This window comes from Salvelinus alpinus, chromosome 30 (genome assembly GCF_045679555.1).
Source record: "Salvelinus alpinus chromosome 30, SLU_Salpinus.1, whole genome shotgun sequence".
NCBI classification, from domain to species: Eukaryota; Metazoa; Chordata; class Actinopteri; order Salmoniformes; family Salmonidae; genus Salvelinus; species Salvelinus alpinus.
The window spans coordinates 3014487-3041647 of record NC_092115.1 but is presented as its reverse complement, the minus strand read 5'-3'; the positions used below and the strand labels follow the sequence as shown (position 1 = coordinate 3041647).

Sequence of the window (27161 nt, the reverse complement as noted above, 5' to 3'; positions counted from 1 at the left end):
ACACACACACAGCAGGGATGGAGTGAAAAAGTACGGTGCTTAAAGACACACAAAGCCTGCAACGGTATTACTATTATCTCCAGGCCGTGCCGAGGTCAACGAGATGCCCCGCTTGACCGTAGCTCGTTCGGTCTGAGCGCAGCGACCGTTACAAGAAGACGGACACAAATGACCTTTTGACCTCAATGTCAATTTTATTTGCTTTTGGGAGACAGAGAGAGAACCGTTAAGGTTAGAAGCACAATTTCACCTCAGGAATGTTCTTAAGATCCTCCCGATCTGTGCAAGCCTAACTTTGACCTTGTGGCATTAACCCTTAACAGTTAAAAGCTGGTGTTTACATCAAACAATTTACAATGACATGTCGCCCCATAGGAATACATTGACTGCACCTCTCAATTCAACCTGAAGCTTATGTGGGTTATGAATGTCTTATGAACCTGTCTTTGATGTCAGTCCATCAGGCCACCATGAGGTCTACATGTGTCGATTCTAAGCTTCCTGGAGCAACCGGAAGTGGTTAAATCACCCTAAAAGTGTTTGCCATAGCCAACCTGCAGTTTGAGAGAAATAGTGCATTCAGCCCTATGTAAATCAGTCAATTTTTAACATACAGACTTAAAACACAGGATTCTGTAACAGCCTACTACAGTGATGATATGTGTTTATTTATAGCTTCCTGTGACAACCGGAAGTGCCATAACTGGTGTCAAATGGGCTGTTTCGAAGGGTTAAAAATGTCAAATCTTTCCAAAACTTCATATATGTGAATAGACAACCCTCATGAACTGTAAATCAGTCCTTCATCCCATCAGATTAAAAAAAAAAAAAAAAAAACACCGACACAGAAATGATGGAGGGACACACTGAGGGGCTAAGAGGCAGACAGTGCCTGTGGTAGTTACTTTTGTTCCAACTTTTAAAGAACCGTCAGACCTAGAGTTCTGAAAATTTACAAACCTGTTCTAGACCTCAGGTCGATTGTGCACAGTGAATTATGTGGCTCTAGAAGGTTCTCGGGTCGATAAAAAGCCTTGTGTATTTGCCATGTTTTCAATTCATTTTGACCTCAACGAAACGGACGACATTTAGGAAAGTCCCAGAGTCTCAAGACTAGGTGCGTTGAAACCGGCTCGGCCCATAGAGACAGACCCCAACAAGCCTGTTTGATTGCTCATTCAAGGACCCCGTAGCAAGGCAATGAAAAAAGTGGAATTTCAGCACCAATTAGGGTTTTGCTCGGGCACCGAATGACCTATCGAGCCGAAACTTGGGATTCGAGGTCGCCTCACATAGGGCTAAACATAATGTGTGAACTGGACCCGCAGCTAGAACATAACTACGTATTATTTGTTTTATTATGGTTTAAATAGAAGGCGCTGTGAATTTTGGGCCTGCTCTGAAATATGTTATAGTTGGCATCTAAAGGAGTTGGAAAAAGTGAGTTTGGAGTCAGATGGTATCAGTTTGGTGTCTGAAAATATCTATTTGACTGATGGACACTGACTTGCTCGTTGACTTTTGTACATTTGCAATATGTTTCAACGGGGAGGTACCATGAGGAAAAAGCGACACGATGAAATTTCACGAAACGAGCGATGGAGAGGAACCACTATCACTGCCCGGCCATCCTGAGGTCATCAGGACGTTGACTTTTGTATTTCTAAAGTATTTGTGTCAAAATTAATTGGTGTCAAAAGAGCTGTTTCGAAGGGTTAAAAAAGTCAAATCTTTCCAAAACTTCATATTTGTGATTAGGCAACCCTCCTGAACTGTAAATCAGTCATTAGTCCCATCAGATTTCAAAGAAAAATGTACACACCCAAACAGAAATGATGGAGGGACACACTGAGGGGCTAAGAGGCAGACACTGAGGGGCTAAGAGGCAGACAGTGCCTGTGGTAGTTACTTTTGTTCCAACTTTTAAAGAACCGTCAGACCTAGAGTTCTGAAAATGTACAAACCTGTTCTAGACCTCAGGTCGATTGTGCACGGTGAATTATGTGGCTCTAGAAGGTTCTCGGATCGATAAAAAGCATTGTGTATTTGCCATGTTTTCAATTCATTTTGACCTCAACGAAACGGACGACCTTTAGAAAAGTCCCAGAGTCTCAAGACTAGGTGCATTGAAACCGGCTCGGCCCATAGAGACAGACCCCAACAAGCCTGTTCGATTTTGTATTTCTAAAGTATTTAAAGTATTTAAAGAATGCACGTTAAATTTGCAATATGATTCAACACATCATATTGCAAAAGTAACAGTGTGTGTTATGTTTGCAATATGATTCAACACATCATATTGCAAACGTAACAGTGTGTGTTACTTTTGCAATATGATGTGTTGAATCATATTGCAAACGTAACAGTGTGTGTTACTTTTGCAATATGATGTGTTGAATCATATTGCAAATTTAACGTGCATTCTTTAAATAAACCCTATGTGGGTTATGAATGTCTTGTGAACCTGTCTTTGATAACAATCCATCAAGCCACTATGAGGTCTACCTGTGTTGATTCTAAGCTTCCTGGAGCAACCGGAAGTGATAAAATCACCCTAAAAGTGTTTTGCCATACCCAACCAGCAGTTTGTGATATATAGTGCATTCAACCCTGTGTAAATCAGTCAGTTCTTAACGTATAGACTTAAAACTCAGGATTCTGTAAAAGCATACCCCGATCAGGATATGTCTTTACCTATAGCTTCCTGTGCCAACCGGAAGTGCCTTAAAATGGGGTCATAGGTGCTGTTTCGAAGGGTTAAAAAAGTCAGATCTTTCCAAAACTTTAAGTGTGTGATTAGGCAACCTTCATGAACTGTAAATCAGTCATTTCTCTAAACAGATGTCAAAGAAAAGCTCTCACACACACACACAAGTCCAAACTTTTCGTGCACCTGGTATTTTTTTTAGGTTACCAGGTGCTCTGTTTCAAGACGGTTGAAATTGCTTTTAGGGGGCATCCAGACTTCCATACCCGCTCTGGGAGCACTATTCTACGGACAAAAATCAATGGGTGTTGGCCTGAGTGATTTAAGGAGGTTTCCAAAAAAAGTAAAAAAAAAAATATTTTTCATGTTTTCATGTCATTTTTCAAAACGGTTTTAAATGCTTTTAGGTGTCATCCAGACGTCCATGGGAGCACTATACTACGGCCCCAAATCAATGGGTGCTGGCCTGAGTGATTTATGGAGGTTTGGGGGGTGATAAGTACAAGTAAACATTTATAAAAAATGATGATAGTAAAATGTGACTAAAGTATTTTCATACAGTTCTTATACATGTGTAATTGACGTAAAAATCGAAAGAATTTCAAAAAACGGTCCAGAAAGCACTTTTTTAAATGGAATATATGTTTTTTCCACATTTTTAACATTTTTGACTTTTAACTTCCTATGAAATCACATTCCAAATGCACAAAACATATTCCTTAAGCCCCCAACCTACAGAAACACTAACCTTGATGAAAGCCCCCAACCTACAGAAACACTAACCTTGATGAAAGCCCCCAACCTACAGAAACACTAACCTTGATGAAAGCCCCCAACATACAGAAACACTAACCTTGATGAAAGCCCCCAACCTACAGAAACATTAACCTTGATGAAAGCCCCCAGTCAGGTCTTTAACAGAACAATATAACTATCCATGGTGCTGGACCCAGTCAGGTCTTTAACAGAACAATATAACTATCCTTGGTGCTGGACCCAGTCAGGTCTTTAACAGAACAATATAACTATCCATGGTGCTGGACCCAGTCAGGTCTTTAACAGAACAATATAACTATCCTTGGTGCTGGACCCAGTCAGGTCTTTAACAGAACAATATAACTATCCATGGTGCTGGACCCAGTCAGGTCTTTAACAGAACAATATAACTATCCATGGTGCTGGACCCAGTCAGGTCTTTAACAGAACAATATAACTATCCATACCACATGGTGCTGGACCCAGTCAGGTCTTTAACAGAACAATATAACTATCCATGGTGCTGGTAGCAGTCAGGTCTTTAACAGAACAATATAACTATCCATGGTGCTGGACCCAGTCAGGTCTTTAACAGAACAATATAACTATCCATGGTGCTGGACCCAGTCAGGTCTTTAACAGAACAATATAACTATCCATGGTGCTGGACCCAGTCAGGTCTTTAACAGAACAATATAACTATCCATACCACATGGTGCTGGACCCAGTCAGGTCTTTAACAGAACAATATAACTATCCATGGTGCTGGTAGCAGTCAGGTCTTTAACAGAACAATATAACTATCCATGGTGCTGGACCCAGTCAGGTCTTTAACAGAACAATATAACTATCCATGGTGCTGGACCCAGTCAGGTCTTTAACAGAACAATATAACTATCCATGGTGCTGGACCCAGTCAGGTCTTTAACAGAACAATATAACTATCCATGGTGCTGGACCCTGTCACGTTCCTGACCTTATTTCCTTTATTTTGTCTTTGTTTAGTATGGTCAGGACGTGAGCTGGGTGGGCATTCTATGTTATGTGTTTCTATGTTTAGGTTCATTGTTTATTAGCCTGATATGGTTCTCAATCAGGGGCAGGTGTTTGACGTTTCCTCTGATTGAGAACCATATAAAGGTAGGCTGTTCACACCGTTTGTTTGTGGGTGATTGTCTTCCGTGTCTGTGTGGTTACCACACGGGACTGTTTCGTTTGTCTAGTCTGTTCCTGTTCGTGCGTTCTTCGTTATATGTAAGTTCTCATGTTCAGGTCGGTCTACGTCGTTTGTTATTTTGTAATTTATCAAGTGTGTTTCGTGTTCGTCTTGTTTCAATAAAATCTCATTATGTATTCCACAAAAGCTGCGTTTTGGTCCGATCCCTGCTCCTCCTCAGACGAGGAGGAGAACATGTCCTCCTCAGACGAGGAGGAGAACAACCCAGTCAGGTCTTTTGGTCCGATCCCTGCTCCTCCTCAGACGAGGAGGAGAACATGTCCTCCTCAGACGAGGAGGAGAACAACCCAGTCAGGTCTTTTGGTCCGATCCCTGCTCCTCCTCAGACGAGGAGGAGAACATGTCCTCCTCAGACGAGGAGGAGAACAACCCAGTCAGGTCTTCAAGACATCTCCTCCCCTGCTGAAAGATTAGCCACTAAATGTTGGCACCAACAGGATGTAATCAAGCCCTGGTCTCCATGGGAACAGAGGAGGAACACCTGGAGCGGGAGTCTCAGGTTGGACTACCTTGTTTCTGACACACACACACACACACACACACACACACACACACACACACACACACACACACACACACACACACACACAGACACACACACACACACACACACACACACACACACACAAAAGATTTGCATGTAAATACCTCTCTCACCCTCCAGTAACCTGTGGATCATGACAGAACCTTCATAAATCAGCAGAACGTTTATAACCTACTTGTTGACTCATTATGTCACGTCCTGTATTACTTAGTTTGAAGTGAGGCACCTTCGGTCATTCACAACACATCCATAAAGACTCTATAACGCAGGACGCTGTACTTACTACAAAGTCAGACACCTTTGTTCATTCATAACACATACATAAATGTTTAATGATGTAAACACAAATGTATTAACACTTAGTAAATTATCACTAACAGCTAAAACAAATTAAAAGACATGTTTATACCATACAAATACACAAAGTTTCAAAAAGTCCAGCAATGTAATTACAGAGAACATTACTCAGGACTGAATAGTGAGCTAGTTCCTGAGCTGGTGGACAAATGGTTCTTGCCTCTCTTCCTGCTGGAGGTACTGCATGTTGGTTCCAACATTAAAAGTAACAGCAAAGAAAGTTAGCAGGTCTGTTAGGAAATGTCTATGTCACATCATCTGGATAAGGGCCTTTCTGTGCTGCGCCAGAAACTCTAAATGGGAAGATAGGAAACTCCATTCAATTCGTATTATTATATTCCTCTTTCATTTACAAATCTCATGATGTGACTCATGATGAGACTTAGCTGTATCTTAAGGGATTTGTATTTAGCTGAGCCTGATAGCTAGCTACATTTCGGCTGCTAGCGATTTCTGTGAAGTCACCGAAATTCTTTGAAATAGAGATTGAGGTAGCTACAGTATGTAATCTAACTCAACACTTAACTACTATAAACTAATTTAAATGACAATAAATAACGGTTAACTTACTTTTCGTTGGTTCACATCGGCAAAACTAAAAAAGTACTTACGGGTCACGGCATTTGTAAAATGTTCTAAATAAAAGTCCCGAAATGTAACCTGTATTTATTAATGATGTATGAAAAATAATTGTCATTAACAATGATTCATCTCTGTTCATATTTAAGTGACATTTGCATTACATTTGAGTTTTAAAACATGGTCCTAGGTCAAATAAATGCCCCTAAAACGAATCACTGAAGATGGAACACATATTGGCTTAGAGCAAGAACTATCCTGTGTATAGCAGTAAAAGTATTGTAGGGAAATACTCCGTAGGGTCCGTAGAATGTAGATATGGTGTCATTTCACGGGTCTCTGAATACAGAGTGTTGCTGGCCTTTTACTCCATCCATCCCAATGGCGGCTGGATTTCCCCCAGTCATCCCTTCATGTGGTCTAAGCATTGTTGTGAACACGGAAAATCTAATGTTGTTGTTTTCCAATTTTTTTTTTTTTAAAGTGTGAAAAAACTGGGGTAAACCAGAACATTTTGGGGAAATCGGAAAACTTGTAAAAACAAAACCAATTTAAAAAAAACAACAACAAAACAGAAGTAGGTAAAAAAATAACAACAGATTTTAAATGTTTTTTTACTGATTGCACTTTAGAGTGTCATCCTGCAGCACAGCATTGTGGGGGAAGTTGAGGTCAGGTCCAATATTGGCTATGCACCTAGGAGGGGAAGAGGTCATGCTAAGAAATGTTTTACAGTAACATAATATATACAATTTAGCAGCTTTTATCCACAGCGAATTACAGTCATGTGTGAATATATTTCTACATAGAGGTGTTCCCGGGAATCTAAACCACTGTCCTGGTATTGCAATGCCCTACCAAGATGCATGATGGGTTAAAAATGCTTTGTGAAGCCTCAATTTAATAGGATTTTATAAGAACTTTATTAAGCAGTGTTTATGTCACCCTACATAAAGAACAAGTTTATGTCACATTTTACATTGGTGTGTTATGTCACATTTGACATTGGTGGGTTATGTCACATTTGACATTGGTGGGTTATGTCACATTTGACATTGGTGGGTTATGTCACATTTGACATTGGTGGGTTATGTCACATTTGACATTGGTGGGTTATGTCACATTTGACATTGGTGGGTTATGTCACATTTTACATTGGTGGGTTATGTCACATTTGACATTGGTGGGTTATGTCACATTTTACATTGGTGGGTTATGTCACATTTGACATTGGTGGGTTATGTCACATTTGACACTGGTGTGTTATGTCACATTTGACATTGGTGGGTTATGTCACATTTGACATTGCTGGTTATGTCACATTTGACATTGCTGGTTATGTCACATTTGACATTGGTGGGTTATGTCACATTTTACATTGGTGTGTTATGTCACATTTTACATTGGTGTGTTATGTCACATTTTACATTGGTGTGTTATGTCACATTTTACTTTGGTGGGTTATGTCACATTTTACATTGGTGGGTTATGTCACATTTTACATTGGTGGGTTATGTCACACAGTTATGCCACATTTATGAACCCTTTATAAAGCATGACATAGAGATCTAGATGATTTGTAACACACAAGCTGCACCTCATTTAAAGTGGGACCCACTTATCATAGGCACATCCAAAAACATCCACAATCCTGAACAGGAAACAGGAAACAGGAAACTACTTTGCATGAAAGAGTTAAATGGAGGTGTGAAGTCTGAGCTGGATGTTTGAAAGTCTAATAGAGAGTCACACACTGCTACATGTCCATGGTAATGAACAGTGACTAACAACCTGGTCTGAGACATGAACAACACATCACAAGATGGATGCTGTCTGTCTGTCTGTGTGAAATATGGAAACATCTTCCTTCTCCAGATGTCAGCAGAACTGTTACTGAGAGAGACATCTCTCTATCAGGGCTGTTACTGAGAGAGACATCTCTCTATCAGACCTGTTACTGAGAGACATCTCTCTATCAGGGCTGTTACTGAGAGAGACATCTCTCCTGAGAGAGACATCTCTCTATCAGACCTGTTACTGAGAGAGACATCTCTCTATCAGGGCTGTTACTGAGAGAGACATCTCTCTATCAGGGCTGTTACTGAGAGAGACATCTCTCTATCAGGGCTGTTACTGAGAGAGACATCTCTCTATCAGGGCTGTTACTGAGAGAGACATCTCTCTGATTCGAAGAACCTAGGGTGTACTAGAGAGACATCTCTCTATCAGGGCTGGTCTCTGAGACTGAGAGACATCTCTCTATCAGACCTGTTACTGAGAGAGACATCTCTCTATCAGGGCTGTTACTGAGAGACATCTCTCTATCAGACCTGTTACTGAGAGACATCTCTCTATCAGGGCTGTTACTGAGAGACATCTCTCTATCAGGGCTGTTACTGAGAGAGACATCTCTCTATCAGACCTGTTACTAAGAGAGACATCTCTCTATCAGACCTGTTACTGAGAGACATCTCTCTATCAGGGCTGTTACTGAGAGAGACATCTCTCTATCAGGGCTGTTACTGAGAGACATCTCTCTATCAGGGCTGTTACTGAGAGACATCTCTCTATCAGACCTGTTACTGAGAGACATCTCTCTATCAGGGCTGTTACTGAGAGAGACATCTCTCTATCAGACCTGTTACTGAGAGACATCTCTCTATCAGAACTGTTACTGAGAGACATCTCTCTATCAGACCTGTTACTGAGAGACATCTCTCTATCAGGGCTGTTACTGAGAGACATCTCTCTATCAGAGCTGGAATCTGTTACTGAGAGACATCTCTCTATCAGGGCTGTTACTGAGAGACATCTCTCTATCAGGGCTGTTACTGAGAGAGACATCTCTCTATCAGACCTGTTACTGAGAGACATCTCTCTATCAGACCTGTTACTGAGAGACATCTCTCTATCAGAGCTGTTACTGAGAGAGACATCTCTCTATCAGACCTGTTACTGAGAGACATCTCTCTATCAGACCTGTTACTGAGAGACATCTCTCTATCAGACCTGTTACTGAGAGACATCTCTCTATCAGACCTGTTACTGAGAGACATCTCTCTATCAGACCTGTTACTGAGAGACATCTCTCTATCAGACCCGTTACTGAGAGAGACATCTCTCTATCAGACCTGTTACTGAGAGAGACATCTCTCTATCAGACCTGTTACTGAGAGACATCTCTCTATCAGGGCTGTTACTGAGAGAGACATCTCTCTATCAGACCTGTTACTGAGAGACATCTCTCTATCAGACCTGTTACTGAGAGAGACATCTCTCTATCAGACCTGTTACTGAGAGAGACATCTCTCTATCAGACCTGTTACTGAGAGACATCTCTCTATCAGGGCTGTTACTGAGAGACATCTCTCTATCAGAGCTGTTACTGAGAGAGACATCTCTCTATCAGACCTGTTACTGAGAGACATCTCTCTATCATACCTGTTACTGAGAGACATCTCTCTATCAGGGCTGTTACTGAGAGAGACATCTCTCTATCAGACCTGTTACTGAGAGAGACATCTCTCTATCAGACCTGTTACTGAGAGACATCTCTCTATCAGGGCTGTTACTGAGAGAGACATCTCTCTATCAGACCTGTTACTGAGAGAGACATCTCTCTATCAGACCTGTTACTGAGAGACATCTCTCTATCAGGGCTGTTACTGAGAGACATCTCTCTATCAGACCTGTTACTGAGAGACATCTCTCTATCAGACCTGTTACTGAGAGACATCTCTCTATCAGACCTGTTACTGAGAGAGACATCTCTCTATCAGACCTGTTACTGAGAGAGACATCTCTCTATCAGGGCTGTTACTGAGAGAGACATCTCTCTATCAGACCTGTTACTGAGAGACATCTCTCTATCAGGGCTGTTACTGAGAGACATCTCTATATCAGACCTGTTACTGAGAGAGACATCTCTCTATCAGACCTGTTACTGAGAGAGACATCTCTCTATCAGGGCTGTTACTGAGAGACATCTCTCTATCAGAGCTGTTACTGAGAGACATCTCTCTATCAGACCTGTTACTGAGAGAGACATCTCTCTATCAGACCTGTTACTGAGAGAGACATCTCTCTATCAGGGCTGTTACTGAGAGAGACATCTCTCTATCAGACCTGTTACTGAGAGACATCTCTCTATCAGACCTGTTACTGAGAGACATCTCTCTATCAGGGCTGTTACTGAGAGACATCTCTCTATCAGACCTGTTACTGAGAGACATCTCTCTATCAGACCTGTTACTGAGAGAGACATCTCTCTATCAGACCTGTTACTTGATATGCAATAGAATACCATTTGAGACGCACCCTATCCATACTTAGCACAGCTGGTGTAGGTCTCCGTGGCACAGCAGCCATCAAACCACAGACATCAAGTTATCAACGTTTTTAAAACACAGGTTCTTCCCGACCTCAAGTTTTCAAAGTCACAGAGTCCTCCATAAGACGAATAAAATAGCGGGTGACTCTTCCAGTCCACCCTGAATTACAGCTCCTTCCCTCTGGCCGCAGGTAGAGACTACCTTAGGTTAAAAAATAAATAAAAATAGGGCCAAGTTCTGTTTTATTCCGAATGCAATTCTGCAACTTACCAATATGTTGGACTAATTGCAGTTTGCACTATTTGCTTGTAAATATCCTTTGCTATTTATTTTTTATATGTGAAATGTTTTATGACTGCTGCAAGATGAATTACCACTCTGAGGACATAAAAGTTTTCTGCATCTCTGAATCTATAGAGGACAAACCATACATAACTTCAATCTAACTCACGTCCATGGAGGACAATCTCTCTCCCTCTCTCCCCTCTCACCCTCTCCCCCTCTCTCTCCCCTCTCACCCTCTCCCCCTATCTCTCCCCCTCTGCCCTCTCACCCTCTCTCTCTCCCTCTCTCCCTCTCCCCCTCTCTCCCTCCATCCTTCCTTCTCTTTACTCTCTCTCCCCCTCTCTCCCCTCTCCCCCTCTCCCCCTCTCCCTCCATCCTTCCTTCTCTTTACTCTCTCTCCCCCTCTCTCACCTCTCCCCCTCTCTCCCCCTCTCCCCCGCCATCCTTCTTTCTCTTCTTTCTCTCTCCTAATCTTGATTAGATTTATACATAAGGTCTCAGAGGACTAAGACAAGTCTGCTAGATTTTAATCATCAATCCCCAGGAGTGGGAGACAATGTTTGTGTGTGTGTGTGTGTGTGTCTGTGTGTGTGTGTGTGTGTGTGTGTGTGTGTGTGTGTGTGTGTGTGTGTGTGTGTGTGTGTGTGTGTGTGTGTGTGTGTGTGTGTGTGTGTGTGTGTGTGTGTGTGTGTGTGTGTGTGTGTGTGTGTGTGTGTGTGTGTGTGTGTGTGTGTGTGTGTGTGTGTGTGTGTGTGTGTGTGTGTGTGTGTGTGTGTGTGTGTGTGTGTGTGTGTGTGCGCGCGTGTGTGATATTTAGATGGAAGAATAAATGCAGGCAGGTGACTGTAATTATCTACAGGAGATGTAAACATAGTTATCAATGAGAGGGTGTCCGCTATCTACAGGAGATGGACACATAGTTATCTATGAGAGGGTGTCCGCTATCTACAGGAGATGGAAACATAGTTATCTATGAGAGGGTGTCCGCTATCTACAGGAGATGGACACATAGTTATCTATGAGAGGGTGTCCACTATCTACAGGAGATGTAAACATAGTTATCTATGAGAGGGTGTCCGCTATCTACAGGAGAGGGTTAGAAGCATCTTAAATCCTGTTCAGTAGATCTAGGTGTCACTAAGTTTTTGTCTCCTCAATGTCAATAGCTTTATTTACAGGAGAAGAAATTATGTGATCAGCTATGAAAAGCCAACTGACATTTACTCCTGAGGTGCTGACTTGCTGCACCCTCGATAACTACTGTGATTATTATTTTTTGACCCTGCTGGTCATTTATGAACATTTGAACATCTTGGCCATGTACTGTTATAATCTCCACCCGGCACAGCCAGAAGAGGACTGGCCACCCCTCATAGCCTGGTTCCTCTCTAGGTTTCTTCCTAGATTTTGGCCTTTCTAGGGAGTTTTTCCTAGCCACCGTGCTTCTACACCTGCATTGCTTGCTGTTTGGGGTTTTAGGCTGGGTTTCTGTACAGCACTTTGAGATATCAGCTGATCTAAGAAGGGCTTTATAAATAATTTTTTTTTATTTTTATTTTATTTTTTATGCTCCGCTGTTCACACCACCAGAGGGATGGATCAATACCACTCCATCCTGGGTGTGTGGGTATGTGTGGGTCAATACCACTCCATCCTGGGTGTGTGGGTATGTGTGGGTCAATACCACTCCATCCTGGGTGTGTGGATCAATACCACTCCATCCTGGGTGTGTGGGTATGTGCGGATCAATAACACTCCGTCCTGGGTGTGTGGGTATGTGCGGATCAATAACACTCCGTCCTGGGTGTGTGGGTCAATACCACTCCATCCTGGGTGTGTGGATCAATACCACGCCGTCCTGGGTGTGTGGGTATGTGTGGATCAATACCACGCCGTCCTGGGTGTGTGGGTCAATACCACTCCGTCCTGGGTGTCGATCAATACCACTCCATCCTGGGTGTGTGGATCAATACCACGCCGTCCTGGGTGTGTGGGTATGTGTGGATCGATACCACTCCGTCCTGGGTGTGTGGATCAATATCACTCCATCCTGGGTGTGGATCAATACCACTCTGTCCTGGGTGTGTGGGTATGTGTGGATCGATACCACTCCGTCCTGGGTGTGTGGGTATGTGTGGATCGATACCACTCCGTCCTGGGTGTGTGGATCAATATCACTCCATCCTGGGTGTGGATCAATACCACTCCGTCCTGGGTGTGTGGGTATGTGTGGATCGATACCACTCCGTCCTGGGTGTGTGGATCAATACCACGCCGTCCTGGGTGTGTGGGTCAATACCACTCCGTCCTGGGTGTGTGGGTCAATACCACTCCGTCCTGGGTGTGTGGGTCAATACCACTCCATCCTGGGTGTGTGGATCAATACCACTCCGTCCTGGGTGTGTGGATCAATACCACGCCGTACTGGGTGTGTGGATCAATACCACTCCATCCTGGGTGTGTGGATCAATACCACGCCGTCCTGGGTGTGTGGGTATGTGTGGATCAATACCACGCCGTCCTGGGTGTGTGGGTCAATACCACTCCATCCTGGGTGTGTGGATCAATACCACGCCGTCCTGGGTGTGTGGGTATGTGTGGATCAATACCACGCCGTCCTGGGTGTGTGGATCAATACCACTCCATCCTGGGTGTGTGGATCAATACCAAGCCGTCCTGGGTGTGTGGGTATGTGTGGGTCAATACCACTCCGTCCTGGGTGTGTGGATCAATACCACTCCGTCCTGGGTGTGTGGGTCAATACCACGCCGTCCTGGGTGTGTGGGTCGATACCACTCCGTCCTGGGTGTGTGGATCAATACCACGCCGTCCTGGGTGTGTGGATCGATACCACTCCGTCCTGGGTGTGTGGATCAATACCACGCCGTCCTGGGTGTGTGGGTATGTGTGGATCAATACCACGCCGTCCTGGGTGTGTGGGTCAATACCACTCCATCCTGGGTGTGTGGATCAATACCACGCCGTCCTGGGTGTGTGGGTATGTGTGGATCAATACCACGCCGTCCTGGGTGTGTGGATCAATACCACTCCATCCTGGGTGTGTGGATCAATACCACGCCGTCCTGGGTGTGTGGGTATGTGTGGGTCAATACCACTCCGTCCTGGGTGTGTGGATCAATACCACTCCATCCTGGGTGTGTGGATCAATACCACGCCGTCCTGGGTGTGTGGGTATGTGTGGGTCAATACCACTCCATCCTGGGTGTGTGGATCAATACCACGCCGTCCTGGGTGTGTGGGTATGTGTGGGTCGATACCACGCCGTCCTGGGTGTGTGGATCAATATCACTCCGTCCTGGGTGTGTGGGTATGTGTGGGTCGATACCACTCCGTCCTAGGTGTGTGGGTATGTGTGGGTCGATACCACTCCGTCCTGGGTGTGTGGATCAATACCACTCCGTCCTGGGTGTGTGGGTATGTGTGGATCAATACCACGCCGTCCTGGGTGTGTGGGTCAATACCACTCCGTCCTGGGTGTGTGGGTATGTGTGGGTCAATACCACTCCGTCCTGGGTGTGTGGGTATGTGTGGGTCAATACCACTCCGTCCTGGGTGTGTGGGTATGTGTGGATCAATACCACTCCGTCCTGGGTGTGTGGGTATGTGTGGGTCAATACCACTCCGTCCTGGGTGTGTGGGTATGTGTGGATCAATACCACTCCGTCCTGGGTGTGTGGGTATGTGTGGATCAATACCACGCCGTCCTGGGTGTGTGGGTCAATACCACGCCGTCCTGGGTGTTAGGGTATGTGTGGATCAATACCACTCCGTCCTGGGTGTGTGGGTCAATACCACTCCGTCCTGGGTGTGTGGGTCAATACCACCCCGTCCTGGGTGTGTGGTTATGTGTGGGTCAATACCACTCCGTCCTGAGTGTGTGGGTATGTGTGGATCAATACCACTCCGTCCTGGGTGTGTGGGTATGTGTGGATCAATACCACTCCGTCCTGGGTGTGTGGGTATGTGTGGATCAATACCACTCCGTCCTGGGTGTGTGGGTCGATACCACTCCGTCCTGGGTGTGTGGATCAATACCACGCCGTCCTGGGTGTGTGGGTCAATACCACTCCGTCCTGGGTGTGTGGGTCAATACCACTCCGTCCTGGGTGTGTGGGTCAATACCACTCCGTCCTGGGTGTGTGGGTCGATACCACTCCGTCCTGGGTGTGTGGGTATGTGTGGATCAATACCACTCCGTCCTGGGTGTGTGGGTCAATACCACTCCGTCCTGGGTGTGTGGGTCAATACCACTCCGTCCTGGGTGTGTGGGTCAATACCACTCCGTCCTGGGTGTGTGGATCGATACCACTCCGTCTTGGGTGTGTGGGTCAATACCACTCCGTCCTGGGTGTGTGGATCAATACCACTCCGTCCTGGGTGTGTGGGTATGTGTGGATCGATACCACTCCGTCCTGGGTGTGTGGGTATGTGTGGAGGATGGATGGACGGATGGAGTCCGTCACTCCTCAGCAGTCCGTAATAAAATGGTGGTCCGATAGTCCAGGATTATGTGGAAAAACATTAAGATCTACAACATTTATTCCATGGGACAAAACTAGGTCCAGAGTATGACTGTGGCAGTGAGTAGGTCCAGAGACATGTTGGACAAAACCCACTGAGTCGATAATGGCTCCGAAAGACTTTTGGAGTGGGTCTGTGGACTTCTCCATGTGAATATTAAAATCACCAAAAATTAGAATATGATCTGCTATGACTACAAGGTCTGATAGGAATTCAGGAAACTCAGAGAGGAACGCTGTATATGGCCCAGGAGGCCTGTAAACAGTAGCTATAAAAAGTGATTGAGTAGGCTGCATAGATTTCATGACTAGAAGCTCAAAAGACGAAAACGCCATTTTTTTTTTTGTAAATTGAAATTTGCTATCGTAAATGTTAGCAACACCTCCGCCTTTGCGGGATGCACGGGGGATATGGTCACTAGTGTAACCAGGAGGTGAGGCCTCATTTAACACAGTAAATTCATCAGGCTTAAGCCATGTTTCAGTCAGGCCAATCACATCAAGATTATGATCAGTGATTAGTTCATTGACTATGACTGCCTTTGAAGTGAGGGATCTAACATTAAGTAACCCTATTTTGAGATGTGAGGTATCACGATCTCTTTCAATGATGGCAGGAATGGAGGAGGTCTTTATCCTAATAAGATTGCTAAGGCGAACACCGCCATGTTTAGTTTTGCCCAACCTAGGTCGAGGCACAGACACAGTCTCAATGGGTATGGCTGAGCTGACTACACTGACTGTGCTATTGGCAGACTCCACTAAGCTGGCAGGTTGGCTAACAGCCTGCTGCCTGGCCTGCACCCTATTTCATTGTGGGGCTAGAGGAGTTAGAGCCCTGTCTATGTTGGTAGATAAGATGAGAGCACCCCTCCAGCTAGGATGGAGTCCGTCACTCCTCAGCAGGTCAGGCTTGGTCCTGTTTGTGGGTGAGTCCCAGAAAGAGGGCCAATTATCTACAAATTCTATCTTTTGGGAGGGGCAGAAAACAGTTTTCAACCAGCGATTGAGTGCAGAGACTCTGCTGTAGAGCTCGTCACTCCCCCTAACTGGGAGGGGGCCAGAGACAATTACTCGATGCCGACACATCTTTCTAGCTGATTTACACGCTGAAGCTATGTTGCACTTGGTGACCTCTGACTGTTTCATCCTAACATCGTTGGTGCCGACGTGGATAACAATATCTCTATGGGGCGATACCACTCCGTCCTGGGTGTGTGGATCAATACCACTCCGTCCTGGGTGTGTGGGTCAATACCACTCCGTCCTGGGTGTGTGGGTCAATACCACTCCGTCCTGGGTGTGTGGGTCAATACCACTCCGTCCTGGGTGTGGGTATGTGTGGATCAATATCACTCCATCCTGGGTGTGTGGATCGATACCACTCCGTCCTGGGTGTGTGGGTCGATACCACTCCGTCCTGGGTGTGTGGGTCAATACCACTCTGTCCTGGGTGTGTGGATCAATACCACTCCGTCCTGGGTGTGTGGATCAATACCACTCCGTCCTGGGTGTGGGTCGATACCACTCCGTCCTGGGTGTGTGGATCAATACCACTCCGTCCTGGGTGTGTGGATCAATACCACTCCTTCCTGGGTGTGTGGATCAATACCACTCCTTCCTGGGTGTGTGGATCAATACCACTCCTTCCTGGGTGTGTGGATCAATACCACTCCGTCCTGGGTGTGTGGGTATGTGTGGATCGATACCACTCCGTCCTGGGTGTGTGGGTATGTGTGGATCGATACCACTCCCTCCTGGGTGTGTGGGTCGATACCACTCCGTCCTGGGTGTGTGGGTATGTGTGGATCAATACCACTCCGTCCTGGGTGTGTGGGTATGTGTGGATCGATACCACTCCATCCTGGGTGTGTGGGTATGTGTGGATCGATACCACTCCGTCCTGGGTGTGTGGGTCGATACCACTCCGTCCTGGGTGTGTGGGTATGTGTGGATCAATACCACTCCGTCCTGGGTGTGTGGGTCGATACCACTCCGTCCTGGGTGTGTGGGTCGATACCACTCCGTCCTGGGTGTGTGGGTCGATACCACGCCGTCCTGGGTGTGGATCAATACCACTCCGTCCTGGGTGTGTGGGTATGTGTGGATCGATACCACTCCGTCCTGGGTGTGTGGGTATGTGTGGGTCGATACCACTCCGTCCTGGGTGTGTGGATCGATACCACTCCGTCCTGGGTGTGTGGGTCGATACCACTCCGTCCTGGGTGTGTGGATCAATACCACTCCGTCCTGGGTGTGTGGGTATGTGTGGATCAATACCACTCCGTCCTGGGTGTGTGGGTATGTGTGGATCGATACCACTCCGTCCTGGGTGTGTGGGTATGTGTGGATCGATACCACTCCGTCCTGGGTGTGTGGGTCGATACCACTCCGTCCTGGGTGTGTGGGTATGTGTGGGTCGATACCACTCCGTCCTGGGTGTTTGGGTATGTGTGGGTCGATACCACTCCGTCCTGGGTGGGTCGTTCCAAGTCGTTAGTGTATGTATCCTCATTCACTCAGACAGGCTAAGTCAAACTGCATATCGACATTTCAGACTCAGAGAACACACTTCTTCTGCCTGTCTGTCTACCTGTCTGACTGTCTGTCTACCTGTCTGACTGTCTAGCTCTCACTCTCTCTCTCTCTCTCTCTCTCTCTGGAAACGCTGACTGACTCACACACCCTTTTTCAGTTCTACCCACAAATTTTCTATGGGATTGAGGTCAGGGCTTTGTGATGGCCACTCCAATACCTTGACTTTGTTGTCCTTAAGCCATTTTGTCACAACTTTGGAAGTATGCTTGGGGTCATTGTCCATTTGGAAGACCCAGTTGCGACCAAGCTTTAACTTCCTGACTGATGTCTTGAGATGTTGCTTCAATATATCCACATCATTTTCTTCCCTCATGATGCCATCTATTCTGTGAAGTGCACCAGTCCCTCCTGCAGCAAAGCACCCCCACAACATGATGCTGCCACCCCTGAGTTTCACGGTTGGGATGGTGTTCTTCGGCTTGCGAGTGTCCCCCTTTTTCCTTCAAACATAACGATGGTCTTTTTGGCCAAACAGTTATCTTTTTGTTTAATCAGAACAGAGGACATTTCTCCAAAAAGTATGATCTTTGTCCCCATGTGCAGTTGCAAACCGTAGTCTGGCTTTTTTATGGCGGTTTTGGAGCAGTGGCTTCTTCCTTGCTGAGCGGCTATTCAGGTTATGTCGATATAGGACTCGTTTTACTGTGGATATAGATACTTTTGTACCTGTTTCCTCCAGCATCTTCACAAGGTCCTTTGCTGTTGTTCTGGGATTGATTTGCACTTTTCACACCAAAGTACGTTCATCTCTAGGAGACAGAACTCATCTCCTTCCTGAGTGGTATGACGGCTGCGTGGTCCCATGGTGTTTATACTTGCGTACTATTGTTTGTACAGATGAACGTGGTACCTTCAGGAGTTTGGAAATTGATCCCAAGGATGAACCAGACTTGTGGAGGTCTACAAGTCTGGGGTCTTGGCTGATTTCTTTTGGTTTTCCCATGATGTCAAGCAAAGAGGCACTGAGTTTGAAGGTAGGCCTTGAAATACATCCACAGGTACACCTCCAATTGACTCAAATTATGTCAATTAGCGTATCAGAAGCTTCTAAAGCCATGACATCATTTTCTGGAATTTTCCAAGCTGTTTAAAGGCACAGTCAACTTAGTGTATGTAAACTTCTGACCCACCGGAATTGTGAAACAGTGAAATAATCTGTCTGTTAACAATTGTTGGAAAAATGACTTGTGTCATGCACAAAGTAGATGTCCTCACTGACTTGCCAAAACTATAGTTTGTTCACAAGAAATTTGTGGAGTGGTTGAAAAACTAGTTTTAATGACTCCAACCTAAGAGTATGTTTTTTTAAATTTTATTTATTTAACTAGTCAAGTCAGTTAAGAACTAATTCCTATTTTCAATGACGGCCTAGAAACAGTGGGTTAACTGCCTTGTTCAGGGGCAGAACAACAGATGTTTACCTTGTCAGCTCAGGGATTCGAACTTGCAACCGTTCGGTTACTGGCCCAACGCTCTAACCACTAGGCTACCTGCCGCCCCTTTATAAACTTCCAACTACAACTGTATATTGGCCATATACCACACCCACTCGGGCCTTATTGCTTAATATAGACCACACCCCCAGTTCCAGCTATAGGATATTCCCTGATATAGACCACACCCCCAGTCCTAGCCATAGGATATTCCCTGATATAGACCACACCCCCAGTCCCAGCCATAGGATATTCCCTGATATAGACCACACCCCCAGTCCCAGCTATAGGATATTCCCTGATACAGACCACACCCCCAGTCCTAGCCATAGGATATTCCCTGATATAGACCACACCCCCAGTCCCAGCCATAGGATATTCCCTGATACAGACCACACCCCCAGTCCCAGCCATAGGATATTCCCTGATACAGACCACACCCCCAGTCCCAGCTATAGGATATTCCCTGATATAGACCACACCCCCAGTCCTAGCCATAGGATATTCCCTGATACAGACCACACCCCCAGTCCTAGCCATAGGATATTCCCTGATACAGACCACACCCCCAGTCCTAGCCATAGGATATTCCCTGATATAGACCACACCCCCAGTCCCAGCCATAGGATATTCCCTGATACAGACCACACCCCCAGTCCCAGCTATAGGATATTCCTTGATATAGACCACACCCCCAGTCCCAGCCATAGGATATTCCCTGATATAGACCACACCCCCAGTCCCAGCTATAGGATATTCCCTGATATAGACCACACCCCCAGTCCCAGATATAGGATATTCCCTGATACATAAATGTATCTCATCTTGCTGAGCATAAACAGCATAAACTCAGCAAATAGCTTACTACACACACACACACCTACGAACTGTACGGATGTTATTGCTGGGAAAGGAGTGTAGCAGGCACTGTATATATATCTCAGCCACAGATTGAGGGGCCGCCTCAGTACCGCGTCAGCCCACTGAGCTAAAGCTTAAGTAGCTAAGGGGAGAGTGTTCATGTTCATTAAACCACCTCTGTCACACCACACAGCAGTATTCAGGTCTCAGTGAAGTTACTCATCACATTAGTGTTCATTAAACCACCTCTGTCACACCACACAGCAGAGCAATATTCTAGCTGTACTATCAGTGTCTTACCTTCCTGTGAATATCGATCTCCTCCCACCGGGCTGTAGTGGAGGCTCTGTCACCTCCCGACATGTCCCCAGGTTTATCAATTAGACACAATGTATGTGTGTGTCTCTGTGTCTGTCTATATCTGTGTGTGTGTCTGTGTGTGTGTGTGTGTGTGTGTGTGTGTGTGTGTGTGTGTGTGTGTGTGTGTGTGTGTGTGTGTGTGTGTGTGTGTGTGTGTGTGTGTGTGTGTGTGTGTGAGTATGGAGGTAGGAGCTGGGTCTAGGCAGCAGGGGGAAATGGTGATAAATGATGTGAGGCAGAGAAAGGCTTTCTCTCTACAGACCAGATAAGTGGATCAGTTATTACCTTACAAACCACAGCACTGATTGACAGAGAGAAGGAGAGAGAGAAGGAGAGAGAGAGAAGGAGAGAGAGAGAGAGAGAGAGAGAGAGAGAGAGAGAGAGAGAGAGAGAGAGAGAGAGAGAGAGAGAGAGAGAGAGAGAGAGAGAGAGAGAGAGAGAGAGAGAGAGAGAGAGAGAGGGAAGAGAGAGAGAGAGAGAGAGAGAGAGGGAGGGAAAGAGAGAGAGAGAGGTGGAGGGAGGGAGGGAAAGAGAAAGAGTTGGAGGGAGGGAGGAAGGGAAAGAGAGAGAGATAGAGGGAGGGAGGGAGGGAAAGAGAGAGAGATAGAGGGAGGGAGGGAGGGAGGGAGGGAGGGAGGGAGAGAGAGAGAGAGAGAGAGAGAGAGGGGGAGGGAGTGAGGGAGGGAGGGAGGGAGGGAGGGAGGGAGGGAGGGAGGGAGGGAGGGAGGGAGGGAGGGAGAGAGAGAGGTGGATGGGGGAGAGAGGGATGGGGGGAGAGAGAGGTGGAGGGAAAGAGAGAGAGAGATAGAGAGGTGGAGGGAGGGAGAGGTAGAGGGAGGGAGGGAGGGAGAGGTGGAGGGAGGGGGGGAAAGAGAGATGTGGAGAGGGGAGGGAGGGAGAGAGAGAGAGAGTTGGAGGGAGGAAGAGAAAGAGAGAGTTGGAGGGAGGGAGGGAGGGAGGGAGGGAGAGGGAGAGATAGAGGGAGGGAGGGAGGGAGGGAGGGATGGAGGGAGGGAAAGAGAGAGAGAGAGAGGGAGAGGAGGGAGGGAGGGAGGGAGAGATAGAGGGAGGGAGGGAGGGAGGGAGGGAGGGAGGGAGGGAGGGAGAGAGAGAGAGAGAGAGAGAGAGAGAGAGAGAGAGAGAGGGGGGGAGGGAGGGAGGGAGGGAGGGAGGGAGGGAGGGAGAGAGGGAGGGAGAGAGAGAGGTGGATGGGGGAGAGAGGGAGATAGAGGGAGGGAGGGAGGGAAAGAGAGAGAGATAGAGGGAGGGAGGGAGGGAGGGAGGGAGGGAAAGAGAGAGAGAGAGGGAGAGAGAGGGAGGGAGGGAGGGAGGGAGGGAGGGAGGGAGGGAGGGAGGGAGGGAGAGAGAGAGGGAGAGAGAGAGGGAGAGAGAGAGGTGGATGGGGGAGAGAGGGATGGGGGGAGAGAGAGGTGGAGGGAAAGAGAGAGAGAGATAGAGAGGTGGAGGGAGGGAGAGGTGGAGGGAGGGAGGGAGAGGTGGAGGGAGGGGGGGAAAGAGAGATGTGGAGAGGGGAGGGAGGGAGAGAGAGAGAGAGTTGGAGGGAGGAAGGGAAAGAGAGAGTTGGAGGGAGGGAGGGAGGGAGGGAGACAGAGAGAGAGAGAGAGAGAGAGAGAGACCACTGTAACAGTACTCTTCTTGCGTTGTGTACAATCAATCCTCGACACGAACTCCAAAGTGTAGCACCAGTCATGGAGATTCAGCCTTCGACTCAATTTGGCATGAGGGTCTGCTATACAAATTGATGGAAAGTGGTGTTGGGGGTAAAACATACGACATTATAAAATCCATGTACACAAACAACAAGTGTGCGGTTAAAATTGGCAAAAAACACACACATTTCTTCACACAGGGTCGTGGGGTGAGACAGGGATGCAGCTTAAGCCCCACCCTCTTCAACATATATATCAACGAATTGGCGCGGGCACTAGAACAGTCTGCAGCACCCGGTCTCACCCTACTAGAATCCGAAGTCAAATGTCTACTGTTTGCTGATGATCTGGTGCTTCTGTCACCAACCAAGGAGGGCCTACAGCAGCACCTAGATCTTCTGCACAGATTCTGTCAGACCTGGGCCCTGACAGTAAATCTCAGTAAGACCAAAATAATGGTGTTCCAAAAAAGGTCCAGTCACCAGGACCACAAATTCCATCTAGACACCGTTGCCCTAGAGCACACAAAAAACTATACATACCTCGGCCTAAACATCAGCACCACAGGTAACTTCCACAAAGCTGTGAACGATCTGAGAGACAAGGCAAGAAGGGCCTTCTATGCCATCAAAAGGAACATAAATTTCAACATACCAATTAGGATCTGGCTAAAAATACTTGAATCAGTCATAGAGCCCATTGCCCTTTATGGTTGTGAGGTCTGGGGTCCGCTCACCAACCAAGATTTCACAAAATGGGACAAACACCAAATTGAGACTCTGCATGCAGAATTCTGCAAAAATATCCTCCGTGTACAACGTAGAACACCAAATAATGCATGCAGAGCAGAATTAGGCCGATACCCACTAATTATCAAAATCCAGAAAAGAGCCGTTAAATTCTACAACCACCTAAAAGGAAGCGATTCCCAAACCTTCCATAACAAAGCCATCACCTACAGAGAGATGAACCTGGAGAAGAGTCCCCTAAGCAAGCTGGTCCTAGGGCTCTGTTCACAAACACAAACACACCCCACAGAGCCCCAGGACAACAGCACAATTAGACCCAACCAAATCATGAGAAAACAAAAAGATAATTACTTGACACATTGGAAAGAATTAACAAAAAAACAGAGCAAACTAGAATGCTATTTGGCCCTAAACAGAGAGTACACAGTGGCAGAATACCTGACCACTGTGACTGACCCAAACTTAAGGAAAGCTTTGACTATGTACAGACTCAGTGAGCATAGCCTTGCTATTGAGAAAGGCCGCCGTAGGCAGACATGGCTCTCAAGAGAAGACAGGCTATGTGCACACTGCCCACAAAATGAGGTGGAAACTGAGCTGCACTTCCTAACCTCCTGCCCAATGTATGACCATATTAGAGAGACATATTTCCCTCAGATTACACAGATCCACAAAGAATTCGAAAACAAATCCAATTTTGATAAACTCCCATATCTACTGGGTGAAATTCCACAGTGTGCCATCACAGCAGCAAGATTTGTGACCTGTTGCCACAAGAAAAGGGCAACCAGTGAAGAACAAACACCATTGTAAATACAACCCATATTTATGTTTATTTATTTTAACTTGTGTGCTTTAACCATTTGTACATTGTTACAACACTGCATATATATAATATGACATTTGTAATGTCTTTATTGTTTTGAAACTTCTGTATGTGTAATGTTTACTGTTCATTTTTATTGTTTATTTGACTTTTGTATATTACCTACCTCACTTGCTTTGGCAATGTTAACACATGTTTCCCATGCCAATAAAGCCGCTTGAATTGAATTGAATTGAATTGAGAGACAGAGAGACAGACAGAGGTAAAAAGCCAGCTGTGCCAGTGTGTTTACCTTGTGGTCGATGATGCTGCTGTACCCCTGTAGTTCTGCTGGATGAGGAGGTCTGACTGAGGCTTTCTGCTGCTGCTCTGTCTGCCAGCTTCTTCTGGCATCGCTCCTGTCTCTGGACCCCCCCGCCGCACCCGCCATCCCGCTCTCAGTGGTGCTACCGTGGAAACCGGCGTTGTAGACGAGGAACAGGCTGGCGCACAGAGTGATGACGAGAAACACAGCTACTCCATGGTGCTGGAGGATAAACACACAGAGAGAGAGACAGCTATTCCATGGTGCTGGAGGATAAACACACAGAGAGAGAGACAGCTACTCCATGGTGCTGGAGGATAAACACACAGAGAGAGAGACAGCTATTCCATGGTGCTGGAGGATAAACACAGAGAGAGAGAGACAGCTACTCCATGGTGCTGGAGGATAAACACACAGAGAGCGAGACAGCTATTCCATGGTGCTGGAGGATAAACACAGAGAGAGACAGCTATTCCATGGTGCTGGAGGATAAACACACAGAGAGAGAGACAGCTATTCCATGGTGCTGGAGGATAAACACACAGAGAGAGAGACAGCTATTCTATGGTGCTGGAGGATAAATACAGAGAGAGAGAGAGAGACAGCTACTCCATGGTGCTGGATGATAAACACAGAGAGAGAGAGAGAGAGCTACTCAATGGTGCTGGAGGATAAACACAGAGAGAGAGAGAGAGACAGCTACTCCATGGTGCTGGATGATAAACACAGAGAGAGAGAGACAACTATTCCATGGTGCTGGAGGATAAATACAGAGAGAGAGAGACAGCTATTCCATGGTGCTGGAGGATAAATACAGAGAGAGAGAGACAGCTATTCCATGGTGCTGGAGGATAAACACACAGAGAGAGAGACAGCTATTCCATGGTGCTGGAGGATAAACACACAGAGAGAGAGACAGCTATTCTATGGTGCTGGAGGATAAACACAGAGAGAGAGAGACAGTTACTCCATGATGCTGGAGGATAAACACAGAGAGAGAGACAGTTACTCCATGGTGCTGGAGGATAAACACACAGAGAGAGAGACAGCTATTCTATGGTGCTGGAGGATAAACACAGAGAGAGAGAGACAGCTACTCCATGGTGCTGGAGGATAAACACAGAGAGAGAGAGAGAGACAGCTATTCCATGGTGCTGGAGGATAAACACACAGAGAGAGAGACAGCTACTCCATGGTGCTGGAGGATAAACACACAGAGAGAGAGACAGCTATTCTATGGTGCTGGAGGATAAATACAGAGAGAGACAGCTACTCCATGGTGCTGGAGGATAAACACACAGAGAGAGAGACAGCTATTCTATGGTGCTGGAGGATAAATACAGAGAGAGAGACAGCTACTCCATGGTGCTGGAGGATAAATACAGAGAGAGAGAGACAGCTATTCCATGGTGCTGGAGGATAAACACAGAGATAGAGAGAGACAGCTATTCCATGGTGCTGGAGGATAAACACAGAGAGAGAGAGAGAGACAGCTATTCCATGGTGCTGGAGGATAAACACAGAGAGAAAGAGAGAGAGAGAGACAGCTACTCCATGGTGCTGGAGGATAAACACAGAGAGAGAGAGACAGTTACTCCATGATGCTGGAGGATAAACACAGAGAGAGAGACAGTTACTCCATGGTGCTGGAGGATAAACACACAGAGAGAGAGACAGCTATTCTATGGTGCTGGAGGATAAACACAGAGAGAGAGAGACAGCTACTCGATGGTGCTGGAGGATAAACACAGAGAGAGAGAGAGAGACAGCTATTCCATGGTGCTGGAGGATAAACACACAGAGAGAGAGACAGCTACTCCATGGTGCTGGAGGATAAACACACAGAGAGAGAGACAGCTATTCTATGGTGCTGGAGGATAAATACAGAGAGAGACAGCTACTCCATGGTGCTGGAGGATAAACACACAGAGAGAGAGACAGCTATTCTATGGTGCTGGAGGATAAATACAGAGAGAGAGACAGCTACTCCATGGTGCTGGAGGATAAATACAGAGAGAGAGAGACAGCTATTCCATGGTGCTGGAGGATAAACACAGAGATAGAGAGAGACAGCTATTCCATGGTGCTGGAGGATAAACACAGAGAGAGAGAGAGAGACAGCTATTCCATGGTGCTGGAGGATAAACACAGAGAGAGAGAGAGAGAGAGAGAGAGAGAGAGACAGCTACTCCATGGTGCTGGAGGATAAACACAGAGAGAGAGAGAGAGAGACAGCTATTCCATGGTGCTGGAGGATAAACACAGAGAGAGAGAGAGAGACAGCTACTCCATGGTGCTGGAGGATAAACACACAGAGAGAGAGACAGCTACTCCATGGTGCTGGAGGATAAATACAGAGAGAGAGAGACAGCTATTCCATGGTGCTGGAGGATAAACACACAGAGAGAGAGACAGCTATTCTATGGTGCTGGAGGATAAATACAGAGAGAGAGACAGCTACTCCATGGTGCTGGAGGATAAACACAGAGAGAGAGAGAGAGACAGCTACTCCATGGTGCTGGAGGATAAACACAGAGAGAGAGAGAGACAACTATTCTGCAGCCCCAGAACTCACTATTTGACACAGAGGTAAAATACCTGCTATATACTGATGATTTGGTTCTTCTATCACCAAACAAAGAGGGTCTTGAACAGAACCTTAACATTCTACAGCAATATTGCCATAATTGGGCCCTGGCAGTAAAAAAAATAATAAATAAACATAAATCATTATATTCCAGAAAAAACCCAGATGTCAGAAACACAAATATAAATTCACCCTGAACAACACCATAATTGAACGCACTAAACATGACTCATACCTTGGTCTGACCGTATCTGCATGAGGAAACTTTAATAGGGCAGTGAATGCACTCAAAGAGAAAGCCCGCAGAGCATTGTATGCAATAAAAATGAAATGATTCAAAATCAACATCCCAATTAGAATTTGGACCAAAATATTTGACAGTGTAATCCTACCAATAGCTCTTTACGGAAGTGAGGTTTGGGGGCCACTCAATATT

The 27161-nt window shown here is 46.2% G+C and overlaps 1 protein-coding gene across 1 annotated transcript in view; it reads right to left on the bottom strand.

Moving 5' to 3' along the window:
* Positions 1-27161, bottom strand: part of LOC139560188 (alpha-N-acetylgalactosaminide alpha-2,6-sialyltransferase 5-like) — a 184023-nt gene that overhangs the window by 141449 nt on the left and 15413 nt on the right. The window contains exon 2 of the mRNA XM_071376737.1: positions 24127-24360. Within this exon, the coding sequence (XP_071232838.1) occupies positions 24127-24360 (234 nt within the window). The remainder of the gene's footprint in view (positions 1-24126; positions 24361-27161) is intronic.